The sequence below is a fragment of the Hakea prostrata genome, chromosome 3, assembly GCF_041222555.1.
Source record: "Hakea prostrata isolate BN-2017 chromosome 3, UWA_Hpros_2, whole genome shotgun sequence".
NCBI classification, from domain to species: Eukaryota; Viridiplantae; Streptophyta; class Magnoliopsida; order Proteales; family Proteaceae; genus Hakea; species Hakea prostrata.
In genome coordinates this window covers 31,512,251-31,537,083 of record NC_142602.1, presented here as the reverse complement: position 1 = coordinate 31,537,083, position 24,833 = coordinate 31,512,251, and the positions used below count along the sequence as shown (strand labels likewise).

Sequence of the window (24,833 nt, the reverse complement as noted above, 5' to 3'; positions counted from 1 at the left end):
TATTAAGGCTGCCATCATTCTTCCATTTGAGGTAACCTCAGGTGCCATTGTTCCTCATGAATCCTTTTATCTCCTACGGCTTCAAGCATCAGCATGCAAAGTCGAAAGTAGAACCTCCACTCTAGTTTCGATGGAACTTCTTCCCTCTTCTTCCGTTCTACCCTCTTCTTCAATTCTTCCCTCTTAAACATGCCATTGTAGCCATGTCTAATGGTCATCTATAGGATTGAAAATGAAAGTTCTTTTATCTACTTGGTGGAAGCCGACCAGAGATGATTCGTTGATATCGGCGACAACAAGGTGGATGGAGGCGAAAGCAACTGCGAATGTGATTATCTATTTCAAGTTCCCATCACTCGCTTTCTCTCAAATAAGAAACCATCCGAACCTAAAAGGTACACTTTCTATTCAAAAAACAATGTTGTTCTTTTTTATCTGTTTCTTCTTTGATCAGACTGTCTTCCTCTATTGTTTCTTTGTTGCTGCCTTTTAAGTTAATGCAGCTGTTAATTCACAGTTCGTAGCTCATCACTCAATTATCATATATTGTTACAACTTGCCCAATAAAAATCTCAATGCTTCATTTGTTTTCTGAAATTTCATTAATTAAAAACAAAGAGAAACATAGTCTCAATAAGATGGTTGTTTATCATCTTAAGAACAAACCATATAGATTGTTTATATTTCCATCATGTATTTGTTTATATTCCTAAATAAGTATGCCAACCAAAAATGTGGTTGAACTTGTTAGGAGCAAATTATCTATTCATTTGGGGTTCTTTTCTTGCCTAGGAGCAGATTATTTTTTCAGGTGATGTTGAGTTATCTTTTGTTTTGAATGAAGTAACCAACCATTGGAGGGCAGGTAGGAGGGCAACTATCCATAGCGTCTCCTTGACCATCAAAACAGAAAGTTTTTTTCTTTTTCTGATTACATAACTGATAAACACCGCACAAAAATGTGAAACATTAAAATCAAGCTTTTTATTGTTCAAACCAAAAGGTTTAAATTTTCCTTTCCATTGTAAAAAAACAGTGGAAAATGCTACGAATAAAAAACATTGATTGAAATCGGGGAGAGGAGGTTTAATTACAAGATTGGTTGGCTTGAAAATCCACTTGGATCGATGTGTAGAGGTCTAAAAATCAGCCATGGTGACTTTGTTTAAAGGCCTGAACAGAGAAGACTGCAGAGCTGTTAATAGCTATTGTAGAAGTATTGTTAAAACTTGGGTATTGCCATGTCACAAAAAAATTTGTCCTAATTGGTTATGCACTACATGTTATTGTCATCACCATTCAATTTAGATTTCTTCAAGTCATCTGTATATGAAGTTTTATTTTGTAGCATTTTGTTTTGATCTCCTCTATCATGTTTTTGTGCAGGTATAATTATTATGGTTATGGAGCTTCAACTGGTAAGGTGTGTTGTTATTCTACTCAGTCCATGTGAATTGCTTTAGTCCTTTCTTCTATTTTTATTTCCTAGAAATGTTCGTTGTTATGTCGGCGGAAGTAACTAAAATTGCTACATAATAGCTAACCTTTGTTTATACACATTACAAATGCTATCATAGTTCAGGTTTGATTTAGCTTCTTGGTAAGTCTGATCAAGATTTGAAATGGGTTTCTGTTATTTTTGCTATTTCATGTATGATTTGTTCTGATCACTTACCCAACTGATTTAGTTTCCTTTGTGTTCCTGTTTAATCTTTAGCTTCCATGAAGAGTTCAAGAATGCAGTGGCCTTTCTCAAACAAGGTGTCTGCCCTGCCTCAGTTCATGTCTTTCAAAACTACCCAAGAAGAAAGGGCAAAGAGTATGGTATTTGATCGAATGACGAATTCTGCATTTACAATATCTACAGTAGATACTTTTGATGCTAATCACAAGCCTAATGCTATCATAGTTCAGGTTTGATCTGAAGGTTGCATGAATCATGTCTAAAGATTTATAAAGTTCAGAGCCTCCGTGTAGTTCGAATAGATCTAATATTGCAATTCTCTGTGGTGTGTAGAATAGATGAAATTGGCAGCAGATAGTAGGTGTCGACATAAGCCCGGTATAGAAGACATTATGTTTAGACATTATGTTGCACAAAACTTGGTTCCTGCTACTTTGAAGCAACAACCGGTTGGAGGGCTTCCTATTTCAACCTCACATTCTGTGATTCCTGCTTTTGGTTCAATTGTTCCAAGGTAATAACTTATTTCTTATTTGTTAATTTCTTATCTCAGATTACCTTCCACTTTGAATGCTGAACTGAGTCAACTAATTTTGTAGGAACATCTCAAAACCTATAGGGCCTCAACAAGGTGGAACAAGGTCAAAAACATAATTATACCAGTTGCAGGTAAACTTCACATGAGAGTATTCACTTTCATGTAATCCCCACACCCTTATTCCTTGTTCCTCGAGATCTGTGAGTTGGGTGATTGGTTCAGGAATTACTTTGATGGACTCATGGAAGTATATAATATTAAGATTTATGATGGTTTGAATCTCTGTTGCCATTACCAAAAAAAGTAGAATCTCTGTTGCATTGTCATTTGGAACAGTAAGAGCAGCAGCAGGACTAAGTGGTGGGTCTATCATGTCACGGGGTTCTTCAAGTGGTTTAAAGGGAATGTGAAGAATATGGACCAAGGTAGACTAGCATTCATATGAACAACATTATAACCTGCTTTGAAAGCCTTGTGACCTTACTGACACAGCCCCTACTGGCCAAACACACAAGACAAATGCAAAGAGACCTAGACCTTATTTGCCAAGATATATGTGGCAAACCATCTCCATGGCCTGTATGAGGCTAAAGAAACCCAATGTTTATGAGAGGGTCATTGATTCCATGGTTTAAGTTGAGATTTGAATGGATTCTACTGGTGAATTTGGGCTGCTGTAAGGTTTTGGTGAACTAACATTTCAAAAAAGGAAAACAGTAAAAGGGACGGTAGTTTTAGGGATTTGGAGGTTTTGAAGTAGAAATTTGGATTGCTTGCAATCAAATCTGAACTTGAAAATAGTGTTATTCAAACTAATGAAGAGTTTGGTTGATTGAGGACCCTCTAGGCTTCCCATCGTCAAGGTGATGACTGGACAACACCAATCCGACTAAACTAAATTCTCAACTAAGCGTACATGACTAGAGCTCAGTTTATGGCTGTTAGAAACCTAGATTCTGAACCATGCTTATACTCAATCTTAGTACAACCTCATATGCAAATGCCCGTAGTTTTTTATTTTTGTTATGATTAGAGGATAATGCAGAATATATGTTTCTAGTAGAAATTAAGGTTTTTGCAAGGCCAATAGAGCAATCCAATGAACCCTAGAACCCTAATCAATGAATCCAAATCAACATTAGAGGAGGAGGTGATGGGTGGTTTCTGGCAGCTCAACTTAACCAATGATAGACCCACCCCATTTGATTATTTATGGCTTCTCACTAATTGAGGGATATGGAAGTTCCAAGGGCCCACAATTACATTAGCACAGACACTTATTTAACCTTATATTAAATTGTGAAGTTGCCCAACACAGCAGAATGGGTTTCCATAATTCTAGTTTAGTTTTATTTTAAGAAGAAAGTGATTAAATGAGGAATTTAGGGAGAATACTCTAATCCTTCCTCCAGCAAGTTAAAATCTCAGAGTACACTACTCACACCAATTACGTAGAGGTGGGATTTTTTCAAAGTAAAAAATATAAGCATGGTTCAGAATCTAGGTTTCTAACAGCCATAAACTGAGATCTCAAGAACATAAAGATTCTTAGCTCACTTTCCTGGATGTTGATTTTTTTTTTTTTCTTCCCTTGTCCTTTTTTAGTTTTCTCTACACTATAGTGATGTTGTTCCTAGGATCATTATTATCCAAGACAGAGCCAAACTATTGGGGCCAGTTCTGAAGCTTGGCCTGTGGATATATATGCATTCCTGTTCTCCTAATCTTGTAGCCGGTGGTTGGCATTGCTGGAAGTATTTTGGTTGGTGCAAGAGTACGGGTTTCTTGTACCCCTTGTTGCCACCTTCGAAGCTGTCGGAGAAGGAAATACTAATGATTGTTTCTGTAAAATCAAGCCCTATCCTAACCCTGACCCTAACCCGGATCCACTGTTGTTTATAGGTCTAAAGACCCGAAGCGGTGGCAGAAGAGACTTGTGGACCCTTTTGATTGATAATTATGAGTCGGAGTCCGAGCCCATGGACATTGACGATGATACCCCTTACTTGAGTACAATGTCTGTGTTTAGTGAGAATCTGCGCATCGAAGAAGAGTGAATTAGTTGAAGTACCTAATGGACTCCTGTGCACAATCCGAATGTATTTCCCAAAACTAGACTTCTTGATTGAATTGTAGAAGAAAAACCCATTCAATTTGACCATGTATAGCCTTCCAAATCCCTTCCTAAAGTTGTTGAACTAAACCTGATTTTCTATTGAATTCTGTTTTGGTCGATCCTCTTTGGTTGATGCCATCGACCAAAGACCATCGACCAAAGTTTCCCAGATAGACAAGTTAATGATTCTTTGGAATATTTCCTATTCTATTTATACTAGCCTCATGTTTTGAGCCCTATTCCAATCATTATCACTCCTGAGAACGTGGGGAGAGATTCCCAAGGCACCTCCTAGGCATTTGTGAAGAAGATTCCACCCAAATCATTGCTAATCATTGTTCCTTGCCTCCATCAACAACTACAAGGTATGATTCATCACTTCCACTCTCTATTCTATTCCTTTCTACTCTTTTCTACTCCTTCTATTGTTGTTGAGACCTTGGAGATGGTGTTGCAACCTTGCAACCATCACTCCAAGTGTCCACTCTTGCTTAACCTATGATTCTCTCACTTGTCCATTGATGCTATGCTCTCATTTCAAGCCTTGCATATGCATTCCTTGATTTTCTTCTTAACTTCATGCATTCTTGTACAAAACTGAGTTATATATTATGCTATGTACATGTTTATCACTAGCATATGATCCTAATCAGATTCCTATAAGTTCCCTTAGCTAATGCATGCTTTTTCAATCTCAATGCAATCAATTTCAATCCATGCTATGATGCTTGTCTCTTGAACTTAGTAATTCAATTTGGGGCTTTCTATTTAGACCATTAGATTATGTTAATTCCTTGATTTGTAGTGTCCTCATATTGTTCTTAAGCATCCCTCCAAGTTCTGGATCTATCCGAACCCCGGAATACCAATTTTGGACCAAAATTCCCAAAACCCATTATGCAGCCCCGAAGACAATTTTGGTCGATCCTCTTTGGTCGATGCCATCGACCAAGACCATCGACCAAACTTGTTGATGACAGCAATCTCGGCCAGTTTTGACGATATCCGATCTTCCCGATTTCTTCTCTAACCTCTTATTTATGTTTGTTTAGAGTCTTAACACTACTTTTGGATCATTCCTTGGTAATTCTCGATTCGTCATCAACTCAACCTAAGGTAAGGATGGTTATCTCCATAAACACATAGGCTATGAACTTATGTTTGGTGCTTATACTTAGTGAACATAGTCTCTTAATTGCTTTTGAATATTATAGAACTGCTATACATGTTTTAGAACAGTAGTATTATGATTTCATATACTCTTGTCATAATGGTTTATTATTCTTGTTACTTGTATTCATGATGGATCAGTTCGATGTTATAATTTAACTTTTATCATGATGATGTATCAAATGTATGAGATATGATGGACTTGGGTATGTGATTGCCTAGGTATAACTTGGGATTTGGGAGTGTCCTATTGACACTTCTGTCCTTGGGCATCGGAGGGAATAGTATGGGATGTTCTCCGAAGGTGCCTATCGACACTTTCCCGAGTTATTGGATGACATACATAGGATTGTCTAGTTGTGTGGCTAGGATTGTCCTTGTCGTATCAGACCCAAATCGGAAGGGTATTGAGACCGAACGACCCGTGGTAGTGTATGGTTTGATGGGCGCTCAAGACCGGTAACCGACCTGGGGGAGGACATAAACCATGCTACGGATACCCGAGAGGGGCCATTTATTGGTAGGGTTGCAAATAGCTAAACTTGGGCTCACGGGCGCTCAAGACCGGTAACCAACCCGTGAGAGGATGTGAGAGCTTCCCATTTACTATTTGTGGATGACCAATAGGGTTGATGAGTCCGTAATCCGAGATTACGCTGACTCTAGTGTGAAGGATACCGGAAAGGATCGCCCGGGGGGAGGAATGGACGTATCTGGATCTGAGTTGATACGACTGAGTAGATGACTTGCATTGGGCTAGGCTTTACCTTGACATGCGCCAATACTTATACCAAATGGTGATGTGAGAGAATGGTGACCGAATCCCCTACCATGATTTGAGAGGACTTTACCCAACTACTACGGCAGTCCAAAGATACGGAATTGGTTGAAGGAGAGTGACTGACGACCCAAATAAGTATGGTGCTATGGCTTAAAGCATGTCTACCATAGACACTAGCATTCATAGAGTTAGAATCATATTCGCATCATGTGTTTCATATCACATTGCATTATGTTGTGATTTATATTTACATGATATTAAATTATGGAATAACCTGTCTTGCGAGTTCTTTTGAATTCATTTCTTTTGTGTAAATGTTGTTAGATTTTCCCGCAGGTATTGAAGACTCTGATGGCACATTCTACAAGACGGACTTTGATCCCTCATACTGCCCTCCGGGTGGTAACTACTGTGAAGATCAAAGTTATGGTGCCGAAAAGGATTACTCTACGTACCACGGTTAGCCCTATTGTAGTGAGGGAGTGGCCGTGCTAGGCTTTCTTTGTTCACACTTATGAGGAGATAATTATCAAGATAGAAGAAACCCTTGCTTAGTGCCCCATTTCCCTGGAATTTTGTTTAACATTTGGGATATGTAATTAACTTTCTTAAGTTACTCTTTAAACATGGGATTGTAACTTAACTTGATTTTTACTACTTTTCCGCTGCCGTTGAGAGAGTGACTTTCACTCATTTCTCATTCATATGATTACACTTACACACTTGGTATTACTATTTCCGCACTCTGATTATTTGATCTTATTTTATTCATGATATCTGTTATTTATTACTTTTACCTTGATTATCATTGTTCATGATTGTGTTATTGTGTATGTGGGAGGCATGGTCCCTCGATGCTTGATCCTTGGACTGTGGATCACATTCCCGGGTATGCCGATAAGGTACCGGCTGGGTGGATGTGACAGTTTCCACTATATCATTGTAAGCCATAGTTCTATATTCAATTAAGAGTTTTAGCAATTATTACTTTCTTAGTTTTTCAAGTTTTGGATTTTGTTTCCTCATAGAAATTTCCTTTTGGTTGACCTTATAGGATGGAACTTGGAGCTCTGTACAGAAAAGCTTTACCACGGTCAGAGACTTTACTGATGTATGTTATCACTCCTATTTCTCCATTATGGATGGTCTTCGCCTTAAAGAGCCCCCAAATGGAAAACCATATGAGATCAGGTTTCATCTTTGTTTCCCCCCCCCCCTTTTTTTATACTACCTAATATATTCCATAACAAACTCCATTGTCTTATGAAGTTGCTTGCCCTAAGTAAATCTTTGTCATTGCTATATATGCATTGCTTGACATGAAAATTGAGGTCATCCACTTTGGCATTTCGGTTTGTGGATGTATTTAATACAGCTATATTATAACACGTCAATTTGCATCAGACTTTTCTGACTTAAATTTCAGATCAGAAGGAAAAAGCTATGCAAATGGCTCGAACTGTAGATTACATCCTCGACCAGGCTTTAGCCTATTGATCAAACTGAATGCTTGATATGACAATTCATTATATTTATCAGGAAAGCTTCTTAAAATTCCTTGTGGCAGGTGGTAGTTTCACCAACATTGTTCTTAAGTTGATGATTAACCATGATGATAACAATGTTCAAAACCAACATGATTGAGATGGTTTCAGTTTTTAACTTAAGGGATGAAAGGAACGTCAAGTAAATTTGAACTGAGGGACGAAAGAAACGTGCAGAAGTAGGCATCATTGCTTAGGTGTCCTACTGGTCATTGTTATCATGGTGTGACTCAATAACATGTTGAGCTTTCTATTTGAAGTAACAAGTTTTCATGGGCAAGACACTCCAATGTAATTGGACATATAGTTATACGTTTTTATATTAATGATATTATCTTTGGGATCTCCTATTAACCCAAGTTATTTAATAACCAAAGAAGACAAGATAGTCTTACAGATTTGCCAAAATATTATGCAAATTTCTCCATATTCCAGGTGCTTTATTGGCTAGACTTCTTGGAGTTATCGTTGACTTGCCAGTGGTTTCACTTGTTGTCCTGTACAAAAGCCCTGACATGCTTTTCAAAGGATGGCACCGACTGTTTCATGATCTTATAGGGTGGGAAGGGCCTTTCTTGGAGACAATATGTGTGCCATTGGCAAGTCTTGCCATCCTACTATGGCCATTGGCAGGTCTTGCCATCCTACTATGGCCATTGGCAGTTATTGAAGCTGTTATAGGTTCAATGATATCAAGTGTCCTTTTAGGTGCTTATGCTTCTTGTTGTTACTTACCAGGTCATATTCTTATGCTCAGATGGCTTCCTGTTTATAGTTTTAATGTCAGTTGACTACATGCTTATTGTTTTGTTGCTTTGGGTTTTGAAATGTAGGAGTCCTCTATTTGCTTGGGGTTACGTTATATTATCTCGTTCTTGTCCATTTATGACGAATACAGCAACGATGTGTTTGACACGCCAGAAGGGTCCTACTTTCCGAGGTGCTATTTTACACTCTTTTTTATGTTTGAAGGCATTATTTGTTTGTTTTCCATTATAACTTGAAAAGTTACTTAATTTATAAGATTTTCAGGCTCCATTACCGGAAGAAATTGCCACCATCACGGACCAGCTCTCGTGCAACTTCTTTCTCAAGGTCTAACTCTTTTCGCAAATCTTTCTAATTCCATGTCTTTTGTGACAAAGCTCTTTCATGACATTCAAGTGCAATCATCTATGCAACAACAGCCTCAAGTAGACATTCAGCCACCGACTCATTCACTTGGGATTCAAGTAGATATTCAGCCGCAAGTGCAATCATCTATGCAACAACATCGCTCGAGTAGTTGGACATATGCTTTTAGATTTATTCTAATGCCACTTGGGATGCATCTTCTAAAGCTGGAGGCATGGTAGCATCATCTGGGATCTAGGAGGCCAGTTCGTGGTGGCAAAGTCAGTGGCTAGCCACGGTTACTCTGCCTATGCATTGGAGTTCAAAGCCATTCAGCATTCCCTTCACCTCGCATTGTCCCTTAACATCTCTCATATTACAATTTGTGTCGTTTTTCTTCTTTTTCTCTTATTGGTGTTTCGATTAACAATGTAACATTAAGAAGTTTTGTATATTTGTATACAAGTTGACTATTAATATATATATTGTATTTACTTTTCTTAAATTGTGTTATTTGAATACTGTTAGCTTTCTTAAATTTTCTTTGTATTGTTTTTCAAGAATAAATGTAATAATAGCAAATATAGGGGAATTTTTTTTTTAAAAAAATTAACGTAATTGGTGGCGGGAAACAAAAAAACCGCCACTAATGTGCAGGAAATTAAAAGGGGTCCATAACAAGAATTTGAGCCCAATTAGTGGCGGTTTATAGCAACCGCCACTAAATAGGACATAATTTGTGGCGATTACTAAAAAACCGCCACTAAATAGGACATAATTTAGTGGTGGTTCCAAAAACGGTATAATTAGTGGCGGTTTACGAATTACCGCCACTAAATAGGCTCAATTCATCTCTTGCATATTCAATTAGAGGTGGTATTTTCCACCAACATATTCATATTATTAGTGGCAGTTTTTTCCACTTTTAATGGCGGAAAAAACCGCCACGAAAACCAATTTTTTTTGTAGTGAAAGTAATAGAGAACATGAAATCTGAAGTGTTCAAAGCTCTCAAGTTTATGTGAGATAATAATATTGGTGGTATGTATGTCAAGGGGTGACTCAAATGAAACCACTTGAATAGAAGTTCAATCTTGGATCATTTGATCATGTTGATACCTCAATTAGGAAATTTCATGTTCTGTTTATGGTTATTTTACCCCCAAAAGGACATCTCTAATTTAATCTCCTCATTGTAATAAGGACCTAATCATGGGGTCTACCATACTGGTTCATAACCTTTAAAGCTTCTCAAGTTACAAACTTTGTGGTTAGCCAGATACGCTAACCCATAATGTATTTCTCCAATGGGCAAAACATTTTCTTCTCCGGCAAGAGAATAGAGAGAATCTTTAGACTAACACTTGTTAACGTTGGGTTACAAATGACCTAACCCCAGGTAGGATCTCTTAACAACACAACAAATCAGACACGTAAGATAGAACCAAGTAAATGAATCTTTATCTCAACTGGAAGAGAACATGAGATGGGTAAGTCTTAGATAAATGAATCTTTAGCTCAACTGGAAGAGAACATGAGATGGTGGTTCAAGTCCACCAAGACTCATAAAGAATTTTCCTTTCATTTTTCTTTTCACGGCAGCAACAAGGTTAGTCTCAAAAATTCTTTTACACTTCCTTTGTCTAACAAAAAATCAAATTGAAAAATAAATGTCCATTCAAATGATATGGTGGCTATTTAAAAGATTATACTAAATCTTCACGTAAGATAGAACCAAGTAAATATTTGAGAGACCTACAATGATATTGAATCTTAGTGGAATCAAACCACCATCTCATGGGTGGGCCCATGTGCTCTTCCATTGAGGTAAAGATTCACTTACCTACATAAAGAGTGTTAGCAAAGATATATAATAAGTACAACGCTAGATACACAGGAAACTCGAAAACCAAAAGAACATTCCAACAATATTCATTCAATCTGATAATGCTAGCAACAAAATAATGATAATTCAAAGTGAAAAACAATATAATCCTTATAAGAACACTTAAACAATGTAGAGAATTGTTCTTGCAAAACCAAGTAACTTGTGGGTCATCCATCAACCAAAATAATGACACCTAAAACGAATCAACCACCTACCAAACTAGTTTAAGAAAATTACTTACAAAATCAAATGAACTATCTCTATAGACCTTATATATGTATAAACAACTAAAACAACTTAAGATACACATTATTTTTAGCAAACAAAATCTTATGCCACCTCTCATACCATGATCCTAATTCAAATAAACATTTGTATTTGGAGCAGAAGTTTCCATTGAAGCAACAAAAGATTTGGAAGCAGAGCCATCAACATTCACCTAGAAATGAAATAGATGAACTAAAGTTACAATACACATAGAGGATGGAAAAGTATCTGAGATGCAACAAATTGACTTGAATCCCCTCCTTAGAATAATATAGAAGTAGGTAGATAGGTACTAGTTGCTTTTGGTAACATTTTCTTTATTTTACCATGTATTTCAAGACAACTTTTGATTCATCGACTTGTTTTGGAGCCTTCTATTTTTTTCTTCTCTTTTCTTTTGAGTTCTTTTGACATTTAAATTTGGCATCTCAACTTGTTCATCACAATTTAGAATTGGTAAATGTAGATTGTTTAATTGTGTACAAAATCATTAGCAATATTGTTCACCAATTTATATCCCTCCTCAGAAGTGGATGCATATAATGCAATATTTACAAGTTTATAGCAAAGGAGTTTATAACGTTATGTACAATCTAAATAAACATCATTTTCAAGCATGTATTCCAACAACCATATTTCTTCCTCCACAAGTCCATCTTGTCAAAATGTACGCATCAAGAATAAACTTGATATCTAAAGTGTCCAAAATCTTCAAAGCATGAAGACATAAGATGCCAAATGTCTCAAATTTTTTTACAGCTATATTGAACCATAACCTTGATGGATGACATTCTACTTTGAAATCCATCTCACTTGAATTAAGAATGCAAACAATATATTTATGTGGGATTGTACTTTCACCTTTATGTTTCACGTAACAATATCCAACCCATATATATTCATCATGAATTAAATTAAACATTTTAAGAGTATAGACTTCTACTGCATGTCTCACAATGGGTATGTATAAGAATGAGTTTTTTGGTAGCTTGTTTCTTCACTCAAAACTCAACTTTCAATTCATTTGCACTCTCATCATTGACCACCCTTTTAAAATACTTAAAAAATTGTACAATGTCTAAAGTAGACTTTGTATTCTTTTGTATCTGCATTTATACTTTCACTTAGTTGTGTACTCCACATGCCTCTTGTGAATGTATTCTTCATATAGTAACTAGGTCATTTATGCTTAAATCCATAAATGTGATCTAACATGAACCATTTTCAATCTGATAATTTGACCTTATTTGTTCCCATGATGTCTCAAAATGTATTTTCTCATCATATTCATACATAGATTTTTTCAATTCTACAAAGAAGCTTGATCCATCATTCATTAAGTGACCCGGATGTTTAATCCCATTTTGCATTAAGTGTCAAGTAAACAAACCATGCCATGTCCCAAAAAACTCTTCTGAAAAAACTTTTTCATTGTGACATCTTGATTTATAAAAAATGTTTTAAGCTTCTTCTATTCAGAGTTTTCAATAATATTTTAAATAATCATTTGAATGATTCAATCATCTCATCGTATAAAGTGCAACCCCAAATTATCCTTGTTTGTACAAAAGGTAGTGTCAAAGGTAACCACATCACCAAATAATAAGCAATCTAATATCATTTTCACATCTGCCCAAAAAATATTAGCTATCAACATCTTCATCCAATTAATTGTAACCTATATGTAAAAGAAGGATTCAACCTGACTTGTTTCTTAAAATAACTTAACAAACTCCATGCTTCACCATAACATAAATCACGCTGACGTTTATTGGAGAGATAATTGTAATGATCTGTAGGTGTATAACCAAGGCATTATCTCCCATTTGCCTGCATACCATGGTACTCAAATGCGGCCTTAGTTTTCATTCCAAAATTTTGAATCAACTATATTTGGAATCCTTGTATATTTGAGATGAGTCGTTGTGACCGCATCATATGAGTAGTAGATGGCATATGGAACTCGTGATTATGGTCTTCAACAAAATCATGACATTTTTCATTTTTCATTTTCCAATATCTTTATTCCCCATACGAGCAAGACAACCAGATCTCGTCTCCGCTCAAGGGTTGATGGGAATATTGTCTCCCTTTTTTGGCTTTCGATTACCTTGTTTACTACAAACAAATCTACTTGAAGTTATCATTAACTTATTTGTCTTGCTTGTATTTGAATATTCCCTTTTGATGCTGAAACCTAATCTTCCTCCATAACTATTATAAAAAGTATGTGCTTCATTGTCAGAAGCAAATTCCATACCAATCCTATGCTTAGTTTCATCATTACAACCTATCTCAACATTTGGTGTAACGTTTAATTTATCCATGATTCACCTAAAAATTATCGAAGTATAAAAAATTAACCTATTGCTCATCAAAATGGATATCACAAAACACACATATAACAAAGTTAAGTTCATTGAGTTGCTTTGCTTTTACCCAAAAAAAAAAACAATTGCTTTGACTCATTGAGTTTCAAAAACGACAGTAAATCAAAAAATGTAGCATATTTTATACTTTTTCTCATTTTTAAAGTGAAAATGACACATTGAAATGCCACCGCAAACAAGATTTATAAGCAATCAAAAAGAGAAGAAAATTGTTCAAAAATCATGACATCTTGGTCTTTATCCCCTAAAGAGCTGTGATCAATTTTTTCACAATGACAATGAATAAGATTGTTACTTCACAAGAGTAGTGGTAGTTCTCTCACTGATAATAGAAATATGATTTTTCCAAGATCTCAAGCACACACCAAACTTGATAAAGCAATCTTTCACAACACCTTAACCACCCTCTCCTCTTTAAAATTGATCATAGAACTCCTTATTATCAACAAGTATTTAGTCATAAATAAACTATGCCAGTAGGATCCCATTCAACTTCCAATTTTTAATAGAACAGAGATGGGTGACCCCAATCTTCTTCTTTCTTTTATTTTCTCTTCACCCTTTGTTGTCTACGTTCTTTTTTTCAATTTTTTTTTCCAAACAACATCAGGGGAAGAATCATGAGAACAAAGGCTACACAGTTGATTCTTTAGGGAGGTTTAAGTTGTCTCATTTTCAACCAAGTTGCAAACTGGTTTTAATTGCCTTGAAAGAAAAAATAATAATAGGAAACCGATCGAGCAAATCCAGTTTAAGAATTTTTATTTTTTTTTCTTGTTGGAATGAGCCTTTGATTTGAGATTGATCAAATTTGTAAGAACAACAGCAGCCTGAACAGGGAAAAATGGAAGAAGAGGGAAGAAGCTCGTTCAACCCACAACTCCTTATTTGAAAATGAAACGTTTTTTACTGTTAGATTACAATGTACTAGTGTCAAAAATCCAATGGAAAACCAGGCAGAATCGGAGCAGATAAAAATTTACTAGTGGCCTCCTTCTTGCATGATCTACCCACATATCCAGACTCTTGGTGCCTAGTTGCAGTTTAGTTTAAGGAGATAAGACTTTTATGTTCATAGTTCGGAACTTGTTTATTTCCATTGTGTTGATAGGTCTTCTAATGTTTTGCAAACAATCTAGCTTGCAGAGCGAGGCCCTCTGGTTTAAATTGCATTTGGTGACTGATGCGTCCAAAATCTGCTTAAAGCCTTTAGATCTCCTGAGAATGACCTGCAAAACAAAGCGTCAGATGTGGCCCGACCCCTGGGGTCGGGAGTCCACCTCCGAAGGCTAAGTCAGTTGATGAACTTAATCACAAACGGCTCTGCTAGAACACAGAGCTAAGGAATAAATAACTGGAATACGATTCAGATAGTAAGCATTTGAGTGTTTTTGTCCTCCTACCTTGTGAGTAGGTTGATGTTTATATAGAGTGTACCTTCGAATCTTCTTCGTTGGATGTATTTGAGCCTTCTTTGGATAGTCGTTGGATCTTAACTGATAGATCCGTTGAGTGATAGACTTTTATCTGGTGGTAATCCATATGATAGCGATGATCGACAGCCGCCGAATTCTGCTAGCCATCATTAGGTTGATTAACCTACTTCGAAAGTATCGGATTAGGGCATGCTTGTGACCAAGTAAGTCTTCTTCCTCAACAAACTATCCCATGGACCCGGCTTGCTTGGAAGAGAGTCGATTCCTTTCGTCCCGACCAAAGTCGAGGGTTGAACCAGGAATGAACCAAGTTCGATCATATTTTATCCATATCAGTGACATATCCCATCTCTTTTCATTATAGGCAATTATTATCTTACCTTAGAAGTGTCAGGTTAAAGAATTTAATATAGTTTCGTTCTACCCAAAAAAAATAAAAGAGATTCTCTGTTTTTCTTTCTTGTTACCGGTTCAATTGCCCAAAAAAACCGGGTTCGTAAGACGAAATTCAGGTTTAGTGGACATAAACGTATCCAACATGGATTCCCCACCAGTCCGCGGTGTTCACCATTGCTCGAGCTTGCTGCTGCCACCGCCGCCTGCCGCCTTCCGCTGCTCGTGCCCCAGTGCCGCTAGGAGTTTGGGAGGACAGCTGGGTTTAGGAAGTAATGGAGTTGACGATTAACGGACGAAACTCCCAAGAGTTTGATATTCATAAGAACACCTAACGCATCCTTTTTCCTTCAATTATATATTTTCAACGACTCGGTGGCGTTTATAGGTAGTTGAGACTTGAGAGTGAATAATGGCTCTGGAGCTTCTAATGCTTCCCTTCTCACGTTCTTCTGCATTTCTTTTTGGTTTATCCAAATGGAACATGAGAATACATAATGGTACTTCTTTTCACTAAATTCGCCTTGTGATTATATATATGTTGGTTCGCTTGTTTTCCTTTTAATTTATCTACATTCGAGAAAGAAAACACTGAATTCTATTATTTTCTGCATCAGAAACCAACTCCTCTCCTCTACATGTAGTCCCTTTCTCTGGTTTTAGCTCCGTAATTGCAGATGTCTTTCTCAATTTTACCAATTCTCTTTTTCGTGTGAGGATTTTATTAGTGCCCATATATCTATGCTGTTTGATAGCATTTGTTTTGAATATGAAAGTTCCTTTTTTCTTTTTTTTTCCTATTTGTGCTGATTGCCTTGCTCTGGCTTTCAGTAAGATATTCCAGTAGCCCTATGCACTGTCCGTTCAGAACCTATGCTGTTACAAAGTCTGCAAATTTTCAACCACATAAAAAGTAAGCTTTCAATTTATATTGCTTTCTGTTCTGATTGCATAGTTTTCTGTTTACTTATTTCTCGTTGTTTGATTTAGTCTTAGCCATTATCATCCCTTGTACATTTTAATTTCATACTGGAATTATTATTATTATTTTTTTTTTTTTTGGGAAGGGACGGGGGGAGGGGGGCTGTCACCTTAAGTGACCTATCAGTGGTGGCCTGTGTTTTCATTTTTGTAACTATTATCTATAGGAAGGAATGATCGAGGAGTTAAATGATTACAAGTGATTATGGTTCTTGTTGGTAATGTCTTTTTTTGGTTTTGGAAGGGGCGGAGGGGGGGGGGGGGTGGATTGGAACTTGTTGGTAGTTTTGGAGGAGTTTACATTTCATCCTTTTTTCTGAGGGTGCAACTTGTTGGTTCATCCAATAAGGGAGGGCCTTGGCACAATGGTTGGTGGACCACAATCGTAGCCTAAGGTCAAGGTATCAGGTATCAAAACAGCCTCCCAGTAAAAATTTTTGGGTTAAGGCTGTCTAGGAAAATACCACCCCCCGGGGGGACTTTGCTTGTGTAGCCTCGGGTTTGCCTTTTTAACTTGTTGGTAGGTCCAAAAGCGAAGCGCGTAGTACAACATGAGTTTTTATGAGAGCTCTTTTGGGAATAACACCTGTTTATGGAATCCTGTAATATCCTTAAAATGTCCAAAGTATAATTTATATTTAAGGGCTAACAACCTTGAACAGTTTAAACTGAATGGGCATTGATAGTGAAAACTGAAAGACTCAAAATTGGTGTATGTTCGGTGATGTCCAACAATAAGAAGTTGTAGCTGTTGAACCTCAGAATTTTGGTCTTGTAGAATTCTATTTGAGTTGCAAAGCACACTTAAATGGTCAGATTAGAATAATCATTTTGTTCTTTTGATTTTTTTTCAGGAAGAAGAGATTGGACGAGATTTGTTGTGAAAGGTTTCAACAGTACAGCCGAAACTTCATACAGTCATGGATCATACAAGGTTAGTGATTAATTTGACTAGTACACTATCTCTTCCTAAGTTATGTCTAGTAAAAGTAACACACTAAAATAGTACATTTGTTGAGTGAATAATTTGACTAGTATGCTATCTCCACCTTAGTTGTGTCCAGTAAGCAGTAACACGCTAAAATATTACATTTTCTTTCTCAGCAAATGCTACTCACATTTCAATACATATGAAGTTAAGCTTCTTTATTGATATCTGTAAAAATGTTGTTTCTTATGCATTTGGTATCGATATTTTGTGATGTTATTTATGATCTATTCTTACTGGGTGTCAAGATAGATGTTTAGTTTGCCCTTTTCTGGAGACACTATTAAATTTGAGGAAAATCAAACATGAGATAAACAACAGAGTTGATTTTCCTTAAGCCATCATATGAGTTACTTTTGTCATTTTCGTTGCTGGGAGGTCAAAATATTCCTGTTTAGCATGATTTTAGTATTGTGGGAAAAATTATCCTTAAATCACTACCAAAACTGGAGGAGAAGATTCGAGCAGGGAGGAGTTGATTGGTTTCCAGATTGTTGGCGAGGATGCAGGCATGCATTTCAATTCTAATCTTCAGCTTCCTTTTCCATTTCATTCTTTACTCTTTGATAGCTTGGGGTCTCTTAGCTGGGCAATAGGAAATATACTTGCCACTGATGTATACAATTAGAAGTTTCAGAACCATGTATATTGTACAAAAAAATCTGTATACCTCATATTGAACAGATATGGATAACAGATATCACTTTTTTGGAGGATGCAACTCTAAAAGTTATGTTGCAGGGGCATCTGACTGGTTAGACAAGTATGATGGATTTTGGAAACCAAAACCCCAACAAAACCAGTTCAAAGGTTCTGGTCCAACGATGGTGCTTTTCCTTTCTTATATATAGCCAAGTTTGCTACTTTTCTATTTCAGTTGGTTTCTATTGAAGATAGGTCTCTATTTCTATGCAGGCTTGCATTATGCAAGGTTAGCTGAAGGGGATGTACCCAGTGGACAAGGCTTCCGCCACTGCGGGGCCTTGGGAGGGCCATAATGTATGTAGCCATACCTCTGTTTTCACAAAGAGGCTGTTTCAATGTTTTCAAGTCTGGTTTCACTTGTGTTAGAAGTACCCATTCTTTCTGAAATTACCTGATTTGGTTCATTTTCTCCTTGTGTTCATCCTTTCCTGCAAGTTTTCTTGAATTCCTCATTGTTTTTCTCTCTTTGATATTATTGGTTTTAGTGGGCGCTTGGATATTTAGCAGATTAGAGCATGGAGTTAATAGATGTTATGAGGAGACGAAGGATCCATATGTCTTATATCCAAGAGACTAGATGGAAGGGATGCAAAGCTAAAATTTTGTACTTCAGCTTTGGTATTTGGAAGACCCAAACAATATAAACAACATGGGGATTATAGTGGATAAATATCTAAAGAAAGATGTTGCAAAGGTCAACATATTGGGGGATAGGATTATATCCCTCAAACTAGTGTTGGAGAAAGAGGTAATCAATGTTGTTTGTCCATACCCACCCTAGATAAGATTGGATGATAGTTTGGGAACACTTGTATATTTTGGTCTAGGGTTTTGGCTAGGATGATTCAATTATTATTCTAAGGGACTTGATTGGATATGTGGGGAGTGATTCTAGAGGTTAAGCAGAAACATCTGCCAATAAAAGAGTGATACACACAGAATCTGGTCCTGATTGAAGGAGGTAAAAGAGCTAGACGCAGGCCTATAGGCAAGGTGAAGAATGACATGCATGGCTTGGGTATGATACCAAGTATGGCCTTGGATAGGGGGCTTTTGAAGGGCAAGGACCAACATTGTTGACACGATGTAGCTGAGTGTTTCCTGATTTTGTCTTTTGTCCTCTTTCCTTTTACTACCATCTTTACTTTGATTTCCCCTCCCTTCTTTGGGTTCCATGTAGCCAACCCCATTTCATTGGATAAGGTTGAATTATCATTATTGTAGGAGATTGAGCTAACTTTGTCACTCTCTGTTCCATATCACAATCCAAATCTTTTAATGTGAAATAGAATGGACTACCTTATTGATAATTATTGAGAAATAATTCATCTATTGTAGCCCCATCTAGCTGATTTTTAATATACCCTCCGCGCCAGTCCTTCATTATCTCCATTTGTTGATTCAAGAGCTTATTATGTGCCGTATGATTATTCTTATCAATAAAAGTTTCTCTTTTTCTTTCGATTCATCAAATGTTTATCAGTGAAATAACAAAGGTTCGTTTCAGCTTTTGCCAGCACTTCTCCTTATCTATTTGGGCTTCTTGTTTCAGGCAAAGTGCTCGTGAATGGTAGGGTGGTAAACAAAGCAGGAACACCTGTATCTGATAAAGCTACCGTAGAGATAACGGCTGAAATTCCAAAATATGTATGTCGGTGAGTACTCTCTGGAAACTACCTATGTTCTTTTTTATGCATGTTTTTTATTTTCCAAGAAGTCGATGAGATTTCTAAGTTCTTTTCCCTTGGCTTCTAATCCAGAGCAGGACACAAATTAGAAGCAGCCATTGAACAGCTTGGTGTTGATGTTGGTGGAAAAGTTGCTCTTGATTCAGGATTGTCTACTGGGGGATTTACTGACTGCTTGCTTCAGTATGGTGCATCCTATGTTTATGGAGTTGATGTAGGATATGGACAGGTAATCATAATTGTGTTCGTTATACATTGTTCTGGTAATGTACTATGTATAAAGTGAAAAAAGAACAGTAGGTCTTCTCAAAACATGTTTCTTCAACTGATATGCTTATGATATTATAACTTATAAGTTCACTGAAATAGGGATGTTGTGTCTGTTTAAGTAACAAGCTCAACAGCTCGACTCATAGTTTATTGGCATTAGTTGAATTTGTTGTAATTAATTTTGCTGGAAAGACATTCAGTAGGTTGTCCTTTATCTAGTTTTCTTTTTCTGTTTATTGATTTTGTTCCCCCCCCCCCCCCCGCCCTTCCCCTTTTTTTAAATGATCTCAGCTCTCCTGTATGGTGCTGTTTTATAGGGTTGGGTTGTAGCATATTCTTGTTTAACTCATTTGGTGGTCTCTTGTGGCTCTCTCTGTGGTTGTCAAGGTGTTGCCTAGGTGCCACCTATAGGTAGCCGTGCTCTTTCTTGGGTCCAAGTTGATTTGCTTGCGTTGTTGCACATTTCATGAGCTTACCATGGTTTATGTTCATTGCTTTGTTCGATAGTGAATACACATACCTATAGTGTCTATTATATGTTGGTTTTCTTATATTGGATCATTACAAAGTAGTTGTATTTTTGCATATAAACATATATTTTATATCAATTACAGTCGTATTTTGCATGCTTAGTGGCACCTTCTTGTTTAGGCGGCCATCCAACAGTCACCTTGACTACTATGTTGATTATATGTTAGTCGTTTTGCCTTGTCTTAATTCTTTGCCCTTTTCATTGTTACTCTTCTTTCATTTTATAAATATTTTCTTCTGTCCTTGTTTTGGATCTTATGGTTCTTATGATGGATTCTTGACTAATCATCAGGTGGCAGAGAAGATTCGTCAAGATGGGCGTGTTAGTGTCATTGAACGAACAAACTTAAGATATCTTTCTGCACTCCCACAAAAAGTTGACTTGGTGACCTTAGACCTCTCATTCATCTCTATACTCTTGGTATGCTTCCAAAGAGTACTACGATAGTGTCTTACTAGTTGTAGTATTTAATTATCAACTGAAGATGTGCTTCTAGTCTCTCAAATGCTTACTGGAGTTGATTAAACAAAATTCAGGTGTTATCAGGGGATGGCATGTTGTCATCATCAACCTGCAGTGGCCCGCCGACTGTGTAATTCGGATCAATGCCAAATGATAACTATGCTTGTTAGAATGATCAAGCTCTCTTGAAAGCCAATTGAGTAGTGTGGTCTAAAAAATAGGCTTATATGTTGTAGAAATAAGGTATTCCAAGTTTCCAACTGTGTTGAATTTTACACTAGGACAGCGTCTACTTCCTATCGGAGACCTCGCCCCCACCATAATCTGCGAGTGTTGACGCTCCTAAATTCTTCAGCAACAGCCATCCAGTTAATGACCATACATATAACCTTTGATGCTTCCCTCTGCTGATTCTTCCCTTGCCTAGACAGTCCAGAAATTCCTCTCCCAGAAAAATACACCAAAATCTTGCAGAAGGAATTACTTTCCACTGAATATCCATATTCCCTTCCCATGTAACCAAAATTTCTTGAAATGATCTCTGAGAAATTTAGCTGATACCCACATCAAGAAAAACACCTTTCTTTGGTTCTGTAGAAAATGCTCATCTGCCAAATAGTGATACTCATCATCCTGATCTCCAATGCTTCCATACATGCCTAATGGACCAGTCTCTATGAAAGTGGCTGTCCATGGTAACCATAAATTTCTTCTCCTAGTTTGGGTCCTCCACAAAGAATTTGGGATGGGAAATGTGAAGAGATCAGGGAAGCCAGGGAAATGGACCATGGAGAGATTTTTTTTTTTTTTTTTTTTGGGGGGGGGGGGGGGGGGGGTTAGTGTGATAGGTCACTTCCAACCCTGTTAGTGGTCCTGTCTAGTTGTTTGTGGCACATGTTCTATGTTGGAACTGCAAATATCTTTGCCCTCCATGGATGCACCTGGTTCCCCCCAACCCCCCCCCCACCCCCCAAAAAAAAAAAAAAAGAAGAGGCTCTGTAACTCTGTAAGACACATTTTTCTCCCCTCATCTCTGGAAGATATATCTAATGTTCATTTCTTTTGAAGAAAGAGGACATTATACATTGTTAACCTTTTCTTTTTGTGGTTTAACAATCATTTCTTTCAGTTCTTGAATTATCCATCCAAAACTTTTTAAAGCTAGAAGCTGATACCAAAGCTGCCTAACTGTAACAGCACCGTCTGTATTTTATTTTTCTCCATGTTTTATTGTTCAGCTATGGACATCAGTTACGTACCTCTTAACTTTACCCTGCCCCCTCTATTTTCTTCCTCATTAGTGCAGGTGATGCCTGCAGTTGTCAATGTCATGAAGGATGATGCTGCATTAGTTACACTGGTTAAACCTCAGTTTGAGGCCCGCCGATCTCAGGTTTGTAACTGTGTAATATGGTTTAAGCCTTTTCTTTTGGATAATTATCCAAGGCTACAGATAGGAACTTAATTTCCTGAACTCTTGGTAGCTACTTTTTCAGTCCTGTGTGCCATTATGAAACCAAGGAGTGCTTATTAGCTCTTGGTTAAACCATATCCCAAAGCTATCTGATGCTTTAATTAACTTAAAATATATGTATTTCATATGAACAGATCTGGAAAGCCATAAATGAGGTTCCAAATGAACATGCACTTAATACAGAATATCTTTTGTCAACCTTGTCTCATAGCCAAGATTCATATATAAGATGGTCCAGTCCTTATGTGTTCTTTTTGTTTTTTTGTTTTTCGGGCTGGAGATGAACTTTACTTGGCTAATTTTGTTTGACTTGGAATGTTTAAGTCAAGGTCCACCTTCAATTTTTCACTGTCTAGTGCATAATCGATTTGTCCTGTTTTGTCCTTTTATTTTTTTCGTAACTGTTACGCACAGATAATCTAGGAATGGGGGTATTGGATGTGAACGTTCAAAGAAAAGTACATATTGTGGAATGTTAATTCAGAATTTAATCTTGTTGCAGGTGGGTGGAGGTGGGATTGTTAGAGACCCTCTTGTGCATAAAGAGGTATGTAAACCATTTCCTGTTGCAGTAGTTATTTTCCTAAAGATCTTCCAAAAAGAGTTCCACTATTATTAAAACATGGACTTGGGAGTACTGCTTCGAAACTAGGTCGGATATCAGTTTCAAATTCGTTGAGAGAATGGACTCAAATAAATTGTACAAGTCATCTTGGATGATTTCTTAGATGGTTCAATCTGAAAGGAATTGATGGACTATGCAATACTAGGTATCTTTGTGCTATTCCATCTGTTCACTATGAAGCTTTCAATTCACTGAGAACATTTCTCTTGAGACAGAGCTGCCTGCTAGACAAACAAAATTCCCATTCCAACCTCCAAGTTCATCCCAAAATATCTATAGATTTTACTTATTCAGATTTGCTAACCAAATATTCTACTGCTTGGGTTCCACTGTTTAGGTTCTTGAGAGGATCATCAAGGGTGTGGAAAATTTTGGATTCTGCTGTAAAGGATGGATTGAATCTCCTCTAAAGGGTGCTGAGGGTAATACAGAGTTCCTGGTACACTTCCACCGAGTTGGCAAGGAGAAGACACCAGTGATTGCCGAGACTTCACCTGATTCAGCTCTAGCAACAACAGAATAGGAAGGATGTCTTGAAGTCTGCTTGTAATTTGACCTGCATTACACTTAGCAACATGTTCCCAAGGTGTCTCTATTTGATGGTGATCAAACGAACAGTGGTTAGGGCTGGAAATTCCATAACTTTGAAACACGTAAGGCAAATTTTGTTTCCTTATTTGATCATATATTCTTTTCATATTTCTAGAACATGCCAATTTCACTATGTGTGTGCTTATTGCTCAAGAATGTCTTGACGACAATGGTGACACCACCAGTCTAGTAACATCCCTCTACAGAATTAATTGTGGGCATTATGATCAATTAAAATTACTTGAAACTTTATTTAAATAATGACGTTCAATTACAATGAGAGCAAATTGCACCATCAATAGTAAATGGAGTTCTTAAAGCATTGATACTTCACTTTATATTTGAAAAAACATACATTCTGAAGTTGGATTTTCATTGGACGCATTAGTTCAATTTGTCACTGAAAATCTTTATATTAGTGTTTATTTTCTTTCAATTCCAAAAACATTTCTATAAAAGTATGAAAAAAGAAGAATGAAAAAAAAACAATAATTTAATGGTTCTCAGTGACAAATTGGGAGTAATGTGTTCAATAAAAATCCAATTTTTGAGGTGTCTATATTTTTCAAACACAAAGTGGGGTGTCAGTGCTTTAAGGCCTCCATTTTGGAATGCCAGTGTAATTTACTCTAATTATTATTGAAGCCTTGGATTTTGATCAAATTTTTTTTATTCAATTATTCATAAAGGGGCAAACCCATGATTCAATGTGGTCACCTGATGTTTCCACACAGTAGTAGTGGAGCTCACCTATGAATATTAATAAAATATTAATATAGTTTGAAGTCCACCCAATGTGGTAACAGGGGTGAAACCATGATTCAACATGGGGGGTAGTGACTAGAGTTTAGATCTACTCCCTGTCTAGGGAGAACAATGTAATCACTTTGCGCTTCTCTATCACACAATAGGAATTGGTCTACTCATGAATATTAATTAAATAAATCATAAGTGAGACCCCAGTGGGCTCCAATCCTTTTTTTTTTTTTTTTTTCATTTTTTGAAGTAAAGTATTAAAAATATATATTTAATGTTTACAATAATATTTTTTTAAATAATTTTGACTTTGACAATGTTTTTTTCGCTTTATATCAGCTTTTATTTTTTATTTTTTCTTTTAAAGAATAAATTATCAACAACGAAACCTTACACATAAAAAAGCACATGATTTCAATAGTTAAAAGGCTAATAGATAGA

At 36.7% G+C, this 24,833-nt stretch overlaps 1 protein-coding gene across 1 annotated transcript; it reads left to right on the top strand.

Moving 5' to 3' along the window:
- The first annotated feature begins 15,494 nt into the window (after positions 1-15,494).
- On the top strand, positions 15,495-23,968 carry LOC149022076 (bacterial hemolysin-like protein). The gene is made up of 9 exons (XM_089150257.1): positions 15,495-15,820; positions 16,152-16,233; positions 17,156-17,235; positions 19,547-19,649; positions 19,755-19,911; positions 20,776-20,904; positions 22,253-22,339; positions 22,923-22,967; positions 23,383-23,968. Exons 1-9 carry the CDS (start codon positions 15,733-15,735, stop codon positions 23,566-23,568), a joined length of 957 nt encoding a protein of 318 aa, XP_089006383.1. The 5' UTR covers positions 15,495-15,732; the 3' UTR covers positions 23,569-23,968.
- Positions 23,969-24,833: the final 865 nt, after the last annotated feature.

Coding starts and splice junctions, on each gene's coding strand:
- LOC149022076 (XM_089150257.1), top strand. CDS start 15,733: ATGGCTCTGGAGCTTCTAATGCTTCCCTTCTCACGTTCTTCTGCATTT. Junction 16,234..17,155: donor AATTTTCAACCACATAAAAA/GTAAGCTTTCAA, acceptor ATTTTTTTTCAG/GAAGAAGAGATTGGACGAGA. Junction 19,650..19,754: donor ATTCCAAAATATGTATGTCG/GTGAGTACTCTC, acceptor CTTCTAATCCAG/AGCAGGACACAAATTAGAAG.